The sequence below is a fragment of the Histomonas meleagridis genome (genome assembly GCF_020186115.1).
Source record: "Histomonas meleagridis strain 2922-C6/04-10x chromosome Unknown contig_44, whole genome shotgun sequence".
Lineage (NCBI taxonomy): Eukaryota > Parabasalia > Tritrichomonadida > Dientamoebidae > Histomonas > Histomonas meleagridis.
In genome coordinates this window covers 62,629-78,983 of record NW_027150887.1, presented here as the reverse complement: position 1 = coordinate 78,983, position 16,355 = coordinate 62,629, and the positions used below count along the sequence as shown (strand labels likewise).

At 26.5% G+C, this 16,355-nt stretch overlaps 4 protein-coding genes across 4 annotated transcripts; 3 read left to right on the top strand and 1 right to left on the bottom strand.

The window, feature by feature from the left end:
* Nucleotides 1-1,192: 1,192 nt before the first annotated feature.
* On the top strand, nt 1,193-1,786 carry GO595_006355 (vacuolar protein sorting-associated protein 8-like; the record flags this gene model as incomplete). The annotated part of the gene is made up of 1 exon (XM_067919699.1): nt 1,193-1,786. One exon carries the CDS (start codon nt 1,193-1,195, stop codon nt 1,784-1,786), a length of 594 nt encoding a protein of 197 aa, XP_067773233.1.
* Nucleotides 1,787-2,483: 697 nt separating this feature from the next.
* On the top strand, nt 2,484-3,365 carry GO595_006354 (uncharacterized protein; the record flags this gene model as incomplete). The annotated part of the gene is made up of 1 exon (XM_067919698.1): nt 2,484-3,365. One exon carries the CDS (start codon nt 2,484-2,486, stop codon nt 3,363-3,365), a length of 882 nt encoding a protein of 293 aa, XP_067773232.1.
* Nucleotides 3,366-4,228: 863 nt separating this feature from the next.
* GO595_006353 (dnaK protein) lies at nt 4,229-5,917 on the bottom strand (the record flags this gene model as incomplete). Its single annotated transcript, XM_067919697.1, has 1 exon — nt 4,229-5,917. One exon carries the CDS (start codon nt 5,915-5,917, stop codon nt 4,229-4,231), a length of 1,689 nt encoding a protein of 562 aa, XP_067773231.1.
* Nucleotides 5,918-14,550: 8,633 nt separating this feature from the next.
* On the top strand, nt 14,551-14,985 carry GO595_006352 (uncharacterized protein; the record flags this gene model as incomplete). The annotated part of the gene is made up of 1 exon (XM_067919695.1): nt 14,551-14,985. The coding sequence occupies one exon, from the start codon at nt 14,551-14,553 to the stop codon at nt 14,983-14,985; it is 435 nt and encodes a 144-aa protein (XP_067773230.1).
* Between the last annotated feature and the right edge of the window lie 1,370 nt (nt 14,986-16,355).

The following is a 16,355-nucleotide window of genomic DNA, read 5'->3' as shown; positions in this document are numbered from 1 at the left end:
ATGTTTATCTATTTTAGCCAATTTAAATGAATATCAAAAAATCAATGAAATTATCCTTAAAATCATACCACAAAATATACCATATTCTAATTTAATAATAAATTGGTTATTTTCATCTACTAAAGAAACTAAATATATATATTTTAGAGGACTAATGAAATTAAATAACATCGAATTCATTGAACGAATTTATGAATTTTTACGAAGTCAACAACAACAAATAATACCATTAGAACAATTTATTAACACATATATTTATATATTAGATTTAGAAAACATATCAGCGAAAAATGAGTTTTATAAATTAGCAGAAAAGTTTATCTTAAACACAAATATCCAATTATTAAATGTATCAATCAAATATTTAATCTCACGAATATTTACATTTGATTATATCGAACCTGATCAACGTGAATCGATATTATTATCGATATTAAACTCTGGCTTAAAAGTTGATGTCAAAGAAGAATTAATACCATTATGTCAACAATTTAAGTTTAATAATGTTAAACAATTTATATATACACAATCAGCTAAATATGAGAACATTATTCGTAATAATTTAATTGATGGTGGTGAAGATCCATTTTCATTTATCTTGAAGATATTACGACAAAACGATAGTTCTAAAGAAGGAATTAAAAACGCAATAATATTAAATGCGCCATTATTAATTACTAAAGACATCGATTCATTTATTGACATAATAATAAATAATTTCCCTGATATTCATAATCAAATTATAAATTCATTAACAGACTCATCAATTAAGAATTATTATTTAAAGTCATTATTTTCGAAGACAGTAAATCCAAACATTAATTATAATAGTGAAGATATTCATAATTATTTGGATTTCCTTTGTTGTTATTTCCCAAATGATTTCGTTTCATTTGTTTCTAATCATCCCGAAATTAATATTTCGGATTATTTAAACACATGTTTGAAATATGCAATGTTTGATGCATGCGCTGAAATTTATTATATCATTGGCGACTTCGAAAATAGTTGTTTATATCTTCGTAAATATTTCGAGTTTAAATTGATCGATTTCGTCGAACAAGATAATGATAATAATAATTCAGACGATGTTAATAAGGCAACGGATTTCGTTTTGTATTTCTTAACAAAGTATAAACATTTGGATTTCCAACAATTAATATTTTTATTAATAGAATCATTCGTTTTACCAATGTATAGTTGCCAAAATAATGAAAAACGTGAAATACTTTCAGAGGCTTTACGGAGAATTTGTAACTTCTCAACGGATAAATTACCATTCGAAGTTATCCTTCATAAAATTATTCGTGAATTCGCTCTTCTAAAAATCGATGTCGTTAGAAGTGCTCTCTGCGGGATTATCAATGACGTGAATTATGATATTGATACTATTACTGCACTCGCAAATTTGTTCGATAATGACGAAAGAAGATCTCAAGAAAAATATATATTACAAGCAATCGCAGGATGTAATTATAATGATACAAGATGCGGTACGTGCCATAAGTCGTTGATGGCTGGTTCGGATATAGTGACAACATTTCCTTGTGGTCATACTTTTCATCAAAATGATGAATGTTTGCCTGCTCAAATGTGCCCAATTTGTAACCCTGAGGTAAGATTGGATAAGGAACAAGTGGAACAACCAACAAAACGTACAAACATGATGCAAACTATGAGAGAATTAAGAATGTTCGAACATAGATTAAAACCAAGAGAATCTGGGTTGCCTTATGTTGAAAAGAAAGGGAACATTCAATTCGTGGGATCGGTGGAAGTCCTTTGAGAAGTAAAATTTTATTTTTCATCCTCCCTTTCAAATTTAGACATTTTTGTGTAAACTACTGAAAACAGTTTTCATTACTTGGTCGACCACTCTGTGCCAACCAACGGCAGTTGTTTTGATTCAAATGTGGCAAGGCCAAGCCCAATCTGACAACGATTATACACAAAAAGTCCCCACTTTTGAGGTATACCTCGTAACTACTTTATAACACTTTTCAGCAGCGATGTTTCTTTTAATGTTATAACATCCGATGTTACACCCGGTGATAATATTGAAAAAAAGAATAAAAATTGATATTTAAAATTAAAAAATGTTCATAAAAATTTTTATGATATAAAGAAATATTTTCGTTTTTAATATTGTGGTCGTTGTATAGCGTTCATTTAAATTTTGAAAAGGTGAAAGGATGATGATAAAAAACATAAAAAACAATTTTTTCCGAAAAAATACTTCTTTATAATAAAAATATTTATTTCTATTTCATGTCTCATGGTTAATATTTTATCTTTATCGTCAATTTTGAAGAAATTAATTGCCGCAGTTAAAACATAAATAATTTGGCCGAACGTTCTTCATTCAATAATTTATTGATGAGGTTTTCATCGTTTTCCGGTCAAATTTTGTGAACATTTCTGGTGTGGGGTCTAATGTGAAGTGATCTCAGATTAACGTTCTCTAGTTCAAAAGTGATTATAAAATGGAAGAATTCAACACGGTGACAGATGCAATTTCTTATGCTTTCAAGCATGAGGAAACCTCAATACTAAGTTTGGACAGGATCATTAATGTCCTTTCAGCACCAAACTTATTTTTGCGCCACAAATCCCAAACCCCCGTTGAACTCAGCAAAGTAATCACAAGGCGTAAAATATCTAGCACCCTATCCAGTTCAGACTTATTTGTTCGCGCAGGGCCGCCAAGGACTTGCTTATGGGCCCTTCGACCAAATAATCCTTTAATGCTTAGTAATAGCGCCATTTTAAACGCAATAGAGGAAGCCCTTATACAAAACGGTCCTCTAAACATCCAACAAATTGCAGAATTGACAGAACTTTCGGGATCAAATGTTTCTCTATTTCAAACATTTTTAGACGCTCATCCCAATGAATTCACTGCAGATGAGAATAAAGTCTATTGGTTTGCAAATCAGCCGCATCCAATTCAAATGAATTTTGATAATATTAACCAAGCACTTCTTTATGCACTTTCCTCGTTCCCTAATGGAGCTTCTGTAGAAGAGCTTCACTGGTATTTGTGCCTTTGCACTGTTGGTGGCGAGAAAAGGATTAAACGTCGATGCATATCACGCGAATTATCTCGAAGACAAGACCTCTTTGTACGTCTTTCACGAGCTCGTTACACTACTGTCAACAGCAAATACAACGTTCCATCCTCCTGCAACGTTGGCTACGACAATCAAAATTCATTTTTCCACATCACCTTACCAGAGAATATGGAACCATCTTCTTACTCATCATACACTGATGCGCCAGAGATAGAGTTCCAAGGTGCAACCGATGAACCATTTGATCCAATTAGTTTCTTTGATTGCAGTGATCCTTTCCAATTCTCTTTCTGAATTATAACAAACACAAAAACTTTTTGTCCACTTAAATGGATTAAATTAATTAAAGGTCTATACAAGCAAGAATTTGAGTTTTTAAATATTTTTTTTGTCTGTGTAATTTCCCAATACATTTTCATAAAAAAGCGGTTATTCTATTCAATTCCACCACATCCTTTGAAATTTCACTTGACAATTAACTGCATATTGAGCAGAATTTTTTGTATTAATTTCTGTACTTTATTTATTGTAAAAATATTTTCTGGTGCGGTTAAAAACATTCGGTTTTTTATTGTACCTTACAACTATTACTGAATAAGAATTGGAACGAGCATTTCGTTTCAGAGACAGATATTCAAAATTGTTAATAGTAAAGTTCATTTGGCGTGGATTAAACTGATTACGAACTTTGGAATCATTTCACAAAAAAATAAATAATTGAGTTTTTTATCAAGAAATAAATAATTAAATGATATTCGATAAAAAAATAATTAAATTTTATTTCAAAAAGTAAATAATTAAATCATTATATCAAGAAATAAATCTTATTTTTAGATATAAACAATTAAGCTTATTTCAAGAAATAAATAATTAAATATTATTTCAAGAAATAAATAATTAAATATTATTTTAAGAAATAAATAATTAAATCTTATTTCAAGAAATAAATAATTAAATCTTATATCAAGAAATAAATAATTAAATCTTATATTAAGAAATAAATAAATTGAATATCAAGAAATAAACAATAAAATCTTATTTTAAGAAATAAAAATTAAGCTTATTTCAGTAAAAATTAAACTTATTTTAGTTTGCCAAACCCTATTAACTCATTTTACGCAACCAAAAAATTCCACATATACAAATCAGTTACTATTTTATTTTTTACTTGTTTTCTTTTCCTGTTCTCTCATTGTTTTCACCAAACCGTCTATTAATTCGTAACCTTCGTTCACTTCGTTATCTGTCAATTCATTCAAAGATTTGCCTTCGAATCTTTCCGACAATTTCTTCACAGCGTCCAATTGCTTAGCAACTTCTCCATCTTCTATTTTGCTTGCTCCCAACACAACTTCCAAGTCCATCAAGAACGATCTAATTTTTTCTATTTTCTTCATTTTCAAATCGCGCGAATGGATAACTCTTAAAATTGCACTTGTTTGCGCGGCAATCATTTGATATGTATATTTATCATATGACATATCAATTATTCCGATGTTTTCGCATTTGTTTTCGTTCTTACACCATTCGACGGATTCGATTTGAGTTGTCCGTTGATGAATTCGAACAATTCCAAATGGTTTATCTGTATCTTCGAACGTCATGTTTGTTAAATTGGTTAACATGACTTTCTGGAGAATATTCGATGTGCCACGTGGAAGATCATTAAAGTCTCCTTTGATAGTTATCGTACGCGAACCTTGCGAATATTCACGAATGAATGGAAGGATTTCTCCATTACGTTCAGAAAGTTTATGATCTTCGGCAATAGTAATGTTGAGATTATAAAGATATGTCTTGGTTAAATACATTGGTGGATATGGAAGGGAATCAATAAGTTGAAGTCCAAAGTAAACAGTTCCAAATGCTATCGAATTTGTTGAGCTGAATTCTTTACGAATTACTGCACTACTGTTCTTGGAAGCAGAACGAATGACTTCCATAACAAATGGATATGCAGAACATCCTCCAATAACTTGGATTTCATTGAGTTCTCCAAGTGATTGCATTTGATTGATTCCGGTGTTGATAAGAGAAAATAAATCATTCAAATTTTCTGAGAGAATTTCAGAAAGATTTAAACGGTCGTATGATGTCTTGAGAAGTTTTTCTGACTTCTTAAGAGAGATGCCTTTCTTTTCTGAAACAAGTTTCTTGAAGTGATAGCCTCCAATGTGCTCATTCCAGAGGGTGACTTCTTGAGTGACATTAGTTTGGTTGTTATTCCAAACAAATGAAAATCCGTAAACTTTTGTAGAAGTGGAACCAACATCAATAAAAAGAACACGATATGGAGTACTTGAATTTAATTTCATGTAACGTGAATATTTGGTGGCTGAATATAATTGCGATAAAGCTTCTGTATCATCAACAATACCAAGAAGTGGAATGTCATGAATGGCACAAGCATTTGTAATGAACGATCGTTGTGGCGTAGTCCAAAATGCTGGAACAGTGATTAATAATCCATCTTGGATTGACTTCTTTTTAAAAATATGATCAATAAAAATTGCAAAAGCTTGGATAGGATGAACAATGCGCGAGGTCATAAATTCAGCAATGTTTCGTCCAAAGGTCATTGGTAAAAGAGAGAAACCTAATGATTCTTTTTTACACAAGATTCCAGCAGCAGATTTACCAAACTTTATTTCTGTGCTATTGAGTTGTTGTGGTGTTAAAGGACTTTCTGTATTATTTTGTGTTTTGAATGCAATTGATGTAGGCATGAGATCCTTATTATTAGGGAATTTGATTGGCATTGGATTACCATCTAACCCTACTTCTGCTGCTTTAAAGAATTCTGTACCAATATCGAGTGTGTAGAAATTGATCAGAAAGAAAAGCATTTATTTGGTCGAAGACCGTTAATTTCTATCCAAATCGGTTATTAACGGTTTCCCGGTTATCATCTCATAAATAGTAAAAATGAAATATTAGTTTTTAGTAAGTTGTATTATATTGGTGAAAGTACATGTATTTTTGAATTTGAATACAATATCTTTAAAAAATATAATTAATAACATTACTTTTATTTTGGTTTTATGGAACTTTGTACTTCCATTTCGTGCAGAAAATTAGCACATTCAGTGTGTCCACATAAAGAGGCAATTATGCTTGCTGTTATAAATTAAATGATCAAAAATAATCATTTAACAAAATAAATAAATATTACTTATGTTCGGATTAGCACCATGTTCGATAAGTAATTTTGCACATTTAATATTTCCTTTTCTAGCAGCCCACATCAATGCTGTTTGAAATAATTTAAATAAATATGAAATATTGCATTGAAATATCAAAAAATTGAAATAAACAATTAAGAAAACAAAAGAACATCTTTAACATCTAATTGAATTTCTTTTCGTTCAAGAAGTAATTTAAGTACTTCAATATGAGAATTTCCAGCTGCTAACATAAGTGAAGTCCAAAACAAAACACAAAAATTCCAAACATAAATTAAAAACTATATTAAAAATAATATATTAACATTTTTGGCATTTATATTAATTCCTTTTTGCTCAAGAAGAAATTTTACTATATCAACATAACCATTTTGAGATGCATATATTAGTGGAGTCGAAAATTATTTGAAAAAAATCCAAATGTTAAAATGAATCACCAAACAATTTATAATAACTGAAAACAAAATGAATTAATATCAGCAGAATTCACATTATGAATATGTTCATTTTTTCCAATAAAATATTTTACAAGTTCAATATTACCTGAATCAGCAGCATAAGCTATAACAGATTCATTTTCTATTTTATTTTCTAAAATACATTTAACAAGGAACAAATTACCAGAAATTAATGCATATTTTAATTCTTCATCACTTATTCCATATTTATTTCCACTCAAAAATTTTAAAATTTCGAAATTACAAAAATTTATACACATTACACGAAATGAAATTATATCTCTTTTTATATCACCATAAGAAAATAATAGATGAGCACTTAACACATCTTTATCTTTATATTCTTGATTAATATTTTCTAATTTATTCTCATAAATATAATGAAAGATATCATTTCGATGAAATTTAATAGCTACTTCATAAGAACCTTCAAAAGATAAATGACTTTGTTCACAAATTTTCACAATTTCAATGTTTCCACCAGCAACAGCATATTTACTTGTGTTTTCTAATATAGCATTATTCAGTAACAAATATTTAAAACATTTAATAGATCCAAAAAATGCAGCATAATTAACAAGAGAAATATTTCGATTACTAATGTATGAATATCTCTCATAAAGTGATGGTTGAATTTTTTGATTAAATTCAAATGATGGAGTTGATGAAATAATTTTTTGTAATTTCTCAATATTATCTTTCCGAATAACTTTTGCTATTTTTGATGGATTAACTCCTTTAGAAACAAACTTCTTATGAAGTTCCCAATTATTTTTTGAAAGCCTTTCGAGATTTGCTTTAAAATATTCGTAAAATGGATCAAAAATCAATTGTTGACTTTCTTTGATAGTATGATAATGCGCAAAATATATCGAATTTATACTTTCGGCTATTTTTGAATCAAGTAAATTTCGTTCAATCATTTTCTCAATTAGATAATAAGATTCTTGAGTCCGATTTTTAATGATAATTCGTCCAAAAACTTCAAAAATCATTGGATCGCCTTTGTTAATTTCTTCTGACTTTTTTTGGATAGATTGTAAATATGTAAAATATGTGGATTCAGTTTCCCTTTGAGCTGAAAATGCAGAATAAATAAAAATGCAAATAGTAAATTTTGATGAACAAGGAAAATTTTCGTCAAATAAATTCATTGTCCGTTGAACAGAAGATTCAATATTTATTGTATCAAGATTGAAAATTATATTTTCAAGTTCTTCTAGGATGAAATGGTTGCTATTCTTACTTTTTTCATTTTCCATTCGAATGGCTGTATGATTCAAAATTCATGTAAAACCGTAATTTTAATTAAAATCGATCACAAAACAGGAATAACACATATATAAATATTTTGTATCAAAGTTTATGTTTATATATGAATAAAAAGAATTATGATTACATTCATGACCATAAAAATTTGGCTGAAACGAAATGGTTTATGATGTTTTTGGTGACGAGCTCGTTGTGTGAAACCCCCATTTTGCGGTTTTTGAACGATAGGAAATTTGATGCGGAGCGATTGTTTTATAATCAAAAAGTTGGAGGCTATAGATGAAAATTCATTGATTCTCCCATTTGTAAAGTATTTAAAAAGTGACTTATTTACAAAAAACAAAGCTCAAATAATCAGACATTGAGTCAATTCATTTAATATTTTGAATTGCGACCGTTTATAAAAACAGCCAACTTTCTATCGGCACATATCGTTACGGTTAATTAGCACAAATCCCAAACAAAAAAAAACATGGACACAGGCAATGTTAGATACACCCAATTACCCAACTAATCCTTGAAGAATAAGTATTTCTGCTGTAGCAAAGACATAGAACAAAGGTACTGGAGCTCAACTTTTGTTCAAACAAAATTCATGATATTCTGATAAATGAAACCAATATGACAAGTATATGAACTTAATCAAAAATGATGAATGCTTAGGTTCTAAGTTCATTTTTTAATGTTTAAGTTTTGTATTTGCTTTCCTACCAAAAATGTTTTTTAAATATCGATTTTTTATTCCTAATTGAATACTTTACATTCTTTTATAAAAACTTTTTAAGTAAAAAAATAATTGCTTAATGGAATCTAATAAAGCTATTCAAGACATTGGGGATCAATGGATTTCCCTTCTTGCTATCAACGCCTGTAATCAGACAGGTATGAATGGTGAATCTATCAATTCTCGTTTATCATCTATCAAAGATTTCAAAGAAGGAAAAGCTATTATTTCAAAAGCAATAAAATCAATGTACGATTATACACCACAAATTGCAGCACAAGCGTTTCAATCATTAAACAAAATAATTTTTGAATTTGCGAATAATCATTATTTTCCTTCACTTTTTTCAAAGATTCTTAAAGCAGCGCATACAATTTTTACATTTCCTTTTACAGCCCACAATAAAAGCAAAACACTTCATACTCAATCAATTTCAAATACACAGGAGATCACAAAACTTGAAAAGTTAAGTTGTGAAGTTTTCGAACATCTTTCCAACATTCTTGAAATAGCAGTTAAATCACCTGATGTAAATCTTCAATTAATATCACAAGATTCAATAACCATTACTTTCCGAATGCTTCAACATGATCAACCATCACAAGTTCGTAGTTCAGCAGCACGTATTATCACAGCATTTTCGCTTTCGACTCAAAATTGTAACATCATCATTGACACTTTTTGGCAAGAATTTTCGAAATGTAAAAAAGATGATGACTTTCGTAATTTTTCCTCGATCATTGATGGCATTGTCAACATCCATTTATCACTTACATCCACTGAGAATTCTGCTGTTGCAAATTCATTTCTCAAATCATTTATTAATTCATCAAAAAAGATGACACGTGGTGTTCTTCGAATGCAATTTCTTGATGCCTTAATATCCATTATTCGACGTTTAAACTCAAGTTCATGTTCAGCAGATTCAAATGTTGCTTATAACCAAAATTTAATTGAAATTTGGAATATTGTTGACAAATGGTCAACCAAGTCCAAACACACCAATTTCTGCTATAAGTTTATGCAAAATTTACTTAATTGTTCGACCAATTCATTTTATGAATTTGATCGAGTTAATCATTTTCTTGAACAATTATTAATATATGGCTCTAAAAGTAGCGGCGAATTTTTAAGTTTAATCATTGATTTTGTTAAATCAGCAAAACAACAATACATTGATTCCGATGATTTTAAGAATTCGGTTTCGACAATGATATTACCATTTATGTTTCCTCTTAAAGATCAAGTTAAAGGCGTTCGGTTTAAGAATAATGAAGGAATCAATTCATCATCCAAATTAATATATGAGATTGGGTTAAAAGACATTAATTTAATGATTGAATTCATTGATTCGATATTTAATAATTCGATACAAAACTTAAAAGTTACTGAAAGTCAAAAACATTTAAAGCAAATATGTTATAAATCATTAAGTTTAATCACACAAAAAGAACCTGAAATCATAAAAAATTATAATGAAAAATTCAACAAATTAACACAACCAATTTTATTTGATATAAATAATGAGAATTTTATTAATGTAATTGGAACATTTCCTATTATTCATCCAATAGAATCCAAAAACTGTTTAATTATATGTGAAAACTTATTGAATTTTATTTTAATGAATAAGAATAAAAAAGAAGAAATTGATTCTGCTATAAAATCATTAAATGATTATATAATAAATTATATTAATTTAAATGAAAATATTTTAATGCCAATTAAATTTATCAAACAAATAATTAAAACAATTCCAATTTTCGATAATAATAATTTGGATATATTTTTATTAAATATTAAATATGTAACTAAATTAACAAAATCATTTATCCAAATGTTAAATAATGAAAATAATAACATTGATAATATTGATAATAATTCTTTATTAACAGAAAAAGAATGGCTTAAGTTTAGACATAAAATCGATAAATATTGTTTCCCTTGTTTATTAGTTGATATTAATGAAATTAAATCTAAAACATTAAAATATTTGAATTTATTTGATTGTGAAATTATTAATAAATTAGAAACAAAAATTTTATCGACTGAATATTATTCATTAAATAAATTATGTAAAAATAATAATAATATATTACAATTAATTGATACATTATATGAAGAACATAAAATGTTATCGAACATGTTATTTAATTTCTTTATTGATTTTTATGTTAAAAATAATATGAAATTTTCACAAACTTTAAATAAAACTTCATTAATATGTTTAAGTAAATTATGTAAAGAAGAAAATGAAAAATCGGAATTATTCTTTAAACAATTATTTAATATATTAATTAATTATCCAAATTCAAATGACGTAATTTTCGTATTTGAAAATTTAACATCAAAGTTATGGATATTATTATTTAATACATTAAATAAATGGATTGAATCAAGTAATAAAACTTATAATAATTATTGGAAACAAATTGTTACAATTTATTATCATATCTCAAAACAAAAAGAATTTAAAGATGAATTACAAAGCAACAAAGAACTCCAACAATTTTATATTAATTTCTTTAAATATTTCTTAAATAATAATTCGAATTTAAATGAAGATTTTAATATAAATGAAAAAATATTTCAAACAATACAAATTTATATTGAAAATGTATCTAATCATATAATAATTAATAATGAAAATGAATTTGATCAATTTATTAATTCATTAAATATTATTGCACCTTATCAAAAGTCTAATGAATTCACTCCGTCATTTCCTTATTCATTTTTATCATCATTAAATTCGATCTTTAAATATCATTTCATAAAAGAAATTTCGAATTTTATTAAATTACTTCAATATATAATTAACTTTTCTAAGTCATTAAATAATGATGAACATGTACAATATATAATATGTCAATTATTTACTACGATCATTATTAATAATCCAATTTTTATTGAAGAAATGTTTAAATTAAACTTTATAAATAATGAAATAATATTAACTTCTTATATATTATCTATAACAAATTCATATGAATATTATAAAAATGATTTTAATGATAAATATCAAAAAGGTTTATCAATACTATTTGCTATATTATTATTAAATATTACAAATGAAAAGTTTTTACCAAGACAAGCAATCTTTAAATTAATGTCTTTAATGATTATTAATCGAAATGATTTCTTTTTATCTGAAATACCAAAAGGTTTAATAATGCCATTAACATCACAAACTAAAACAGGTCAAATTATTCAAACAAAACAATTTATAAATTTCGCATCTAAAAATATTAAAGATTTTATAATATTTGAAGCGTTTGAATTATTATCAAATAATTTCCAACATATTAATTCATCGAAAATCCCAATTTTAACAAACTTAATTGAATTTATTCCAATATTTTATTCTAATACTAAACTTAAAGAATGTGTTTTAATATTATTAACAATATCAACAAAATGTGATAATAATGATATATTAATATCAGAACTTATAAAGAAATTATGGATAAGTTTTATAACACAATTAAAGTTAAAGAACAAAAATAAAATCATAAAAATTATTAAATATATAATAAAATTTTCAACTAAACAAAAAGAATTTAAATCAATTGAAACAGAAATATCTATTATAGTATTAAGTTATATATTTAATATATTTCCTAAAGAAACTTCGGAATATTTAATTGATATAATATTAAAGAAATTTGATTTTAAATTACCAAATTTAACACAATTTAATGAATTCTTAAATGAGGCAAAAGTTGATTTTAATCCAACTAAAGAAGAAATTATTTCATCGAATGCATTAAGTCAAATATTATTAATGATAAATGATCGAAATGAATTTTTAGAATTATTTTCAACACAAATTCCATTATTATTAATATATTCGATTATTAATAAATCAAATGAGTTATTTTATATTGGAAAATTCCATCCATTATTAGACTCTTTATTAGATTCAACATTATTTCGATTTACTAAAAACATTTCGGAGTTTTCGACGAAGAATTTAGAATTATTACAACAAAAGAATTTAATGTTAAATGCTTCAACATTAAATAAGTCATATATTATTAAATTAGAAGAAAAAGAAAACATTCGAAATGTATTATCATATGATAATGATTTAATACAATTAATCATTAATTTGTTTAATGAAATATTTCCGAATTTCATTGAGAACTTTTTATCTAAATTAATTCCTTTAACATTTCAAATAAAACCAAATTATGACCGAATCATTGAACCATTTTTAATATTAATAACATTAACGAAATCATTATCAATTAATTCATATTATTATTTATTATTATATTTATTAAATGTCTTTAAGAATAAAGAAACTATAGTTATTGATTGTTGTATTGATTGTATATATAAACATTTAATAACTACAAATGATATAAATGATGAAAAAACATTTCCAACGTTAATAATATTTATAATATTATTATCAATGAATGATTTAAAGTCAAGTTTAATCATCCATATAATGAAATTAATTAAAAAAATCATTAATTTAATCATTCAAAACAATAACAAAAATGAATTAATCGAAAAAATCATAAATTATTTAAATAAATTTAGTGGAGAAAATTATATAATTTCTATATTCATACATTATATCTCTGAATCATTAACTTTCGGAGATAATTTCATCAAAGAAATTATTTTATGTTTATATTCATTCTCTAAAATTTATAAAAGTGATGATAATTTATGTGAACTTTTATCATTGTTACTTGACGCTACTCGTTATTTCATAGGTCAAAAATGTGGAAGACCTATCGATAAAGTTTTGGATGAAATAAAATTCGAAACTTTCGATGAATTTGCGGAAATTTTCGTTTCCAAATTTGATAATGAGAAACAAATTGTTTTCGCATTAAGTTTTATATGTAATATGATCAAATGTTATAAGAACGTCGACTTAAATAAAGATACAACTTCGATATTAATGATAAACTCAATCATAAAATATTCGAAAGTTAAACTAAATAATATTTTCATACAAAATTTAATAAAATTCATTTCGTTGGTTTCATTGACATGTAATGATATAGGAAAAGAATTGGCCCCTTTGATAATCGTCGAGTTGATGAAGAAAAACGATTTCGATGTTGCGCCGGAAATATTTTGTTATTCTTTGTTGACGCCGAAATTCGTCACCGCAAAGTTTAAACAATATAACTATTACTTGGATCACGAGAAGACAATTGTGGACCCGTCATGTTTGCCACAGTTCCAAACTTATAACTTGCCCGGAATTGAGGAATCGATCGTAAATGACTTGTGGAAGTTAATCGAAAAAATGATTAACAAAAATGAAATGAAATTTTCTATAAATAAAGAAACAAAATAAGTTGTGGATTAGAAATTGAATCTTTGTTGTGATTTTTAGTAATTTATTGATGTTAAATGCAATCGATATAACTTGTGACAACTTAAATTATGCATTTGTTTATGAATAATTTTTTTTATTCGTTTCAAGAAAATGGTCAAATTATTTTATGAAGTATTGAATTTTTGAATGTTTAATCGGCCAGTATCAATTCAAATATAAACTTTTTCAATGACAAAAAAATGAGTCTTCAAAATCATTGCTCACTTAATGCTTTGAAGCCTAATAAAAAATAAAATTGGCAATATTTATTTGTATGTTTATGATTCATATCAAATGTTTATGAAAAGGAATATTAAAAAAACGTTGGACATTTTGCTGCTAGAGTCATTGAAAATGATTGTCAATTTTCAAAACATAAACGTCCATTTTTACACAAATTTGTCATAAAAATACGATACTTTTTCATTCAATTTATCACCGTTGAATTGATAACCGCTGAATTTTTGCCTAAATTTTTGTAATTTTTTTATTTACAATGAATCAAACTCTTCTCACGAATTCAGCAAAAAATATAGAATCAGAAGACGTGCTCATACAAAATGATAATGAGTCAAATCCTTTCAATAAAGCTTATGATCCAGAAGTCCATTTTGATCCTCCAATCAACGACTTATCTTCTTCAATAGAACCACTTTCACAAAACTTTGAACCAGATACAGAGTATGTTGATGTGGAACAACTTGAACAACAACAACAATCAGGAACTTTGGGAACATTGAAAAAAGGAATCAAAAATGGATTTGAAATTGCTGATTACGTTACTGGAACTGTAGTTTCTAAAACTGGTGAAGTACTTGCTCCAGTAACTTCAGCTGTTGCTCCAGTAATCAATGATATTGGAAAAATGATTGTTGACACTTCTTCTAAAGTCAACAAAGCTGTTTGGGACTTCTTGTCAGGTTTAAATTAATGCCCAATATAGGAAATCAAATTTATCATAAATAATTAATTTTTTCAATCGTTTTTTAATAAATATCTTATTTAAAAAATATCCATGAATCAATGATTTTTACCAATCAAAGAGATTAAGGTCAAAGAGATTAAATTTTACATAAAATTAACCTGATGACTTACCATATAATAATTGGCTGTTCATCAAAACAAATTTCCACTAAATTTCTCTATAGGGAAAACATAAAAATATATATTACATTTAACCAAAATCAAGACTATAGGGAAAACCAAGAACATTATATTGCCAGAAATGATTATTTCACATCATATATTAATCCGATGAAAATCACAATAGTTGAAGCAGCTATATAAACTTTAGTGAAATTATTTAAATCAGCTCATTAAAAATGTATGAATATGAGCTTGAAAGTAATGCGTTCAGAGAATGGCCTTTATTAACATCAGTAATAATTGGAAAGTCAGTGGTAAATATAAATAATGGCGCATTTGCATCATGTAAAAAATTAGAATATGTACAATTTCCAGAAAAATTAATGAGAGGAATTGGAGAAATTGCATTTTATGAATGTATTTCATTAGTTAATATTACAATTCGTTTTCACTTCTATTATGAATTAAATTATGCATTTGCTTATTGTAATAATTTAGAAACAATTTTTATTGGTGAAAATGTTAATTATATTGGCTCTTGTGCATTTATTAATTATATATCACTTAAATGTATTCATTTTAATGGAGAAATTTCACCAGAAAACAAAATGATATATTTGTTAAAATAAATGCGACAATAGTTATGACATTAGAAACATATCAAAATGAAACATTTGGAAATATGAATGTTGCTAAGGGAACAACACTTGACGAATGTATCCCGCCAACACTCACATTCACATAAAGTGATACATTTCGTCTTATTGGTGTTTTTCTGACTTTTATACATTAGTTGTCACTGATGTTGCACCAAAAGATAATTCGATATCAAATGAATTGTTAATTGGTATTATATCTTTATAAACCGAAAAAAGTCGGTCATAATTTTTCTTTGATTAAAAAGTGCGCCGTAAACATTTAAATTTTGAAAAGGCTTTCAATTTCATAACAAAAATTCAAATGTTAAAGGGAAACAATGAATTTTGATTCCAATGAATCTTTATAACCATCGGCTTTTTCAGCACATAATTCCATTTAAGATAAAAGCCAAAAATGAGTGATGAAATTAAAATTTCAATAGAATGGTTGCCAGGCGCTGTTCTCCCTGTGAGGACAAGCAGATTTGTCACAGTACGCCATCTAATCAACTTTTTACAATTTTCATGTTTTCCCGATGAAAAAATGTATTTATTCTATAATGATGAACTATTAGAT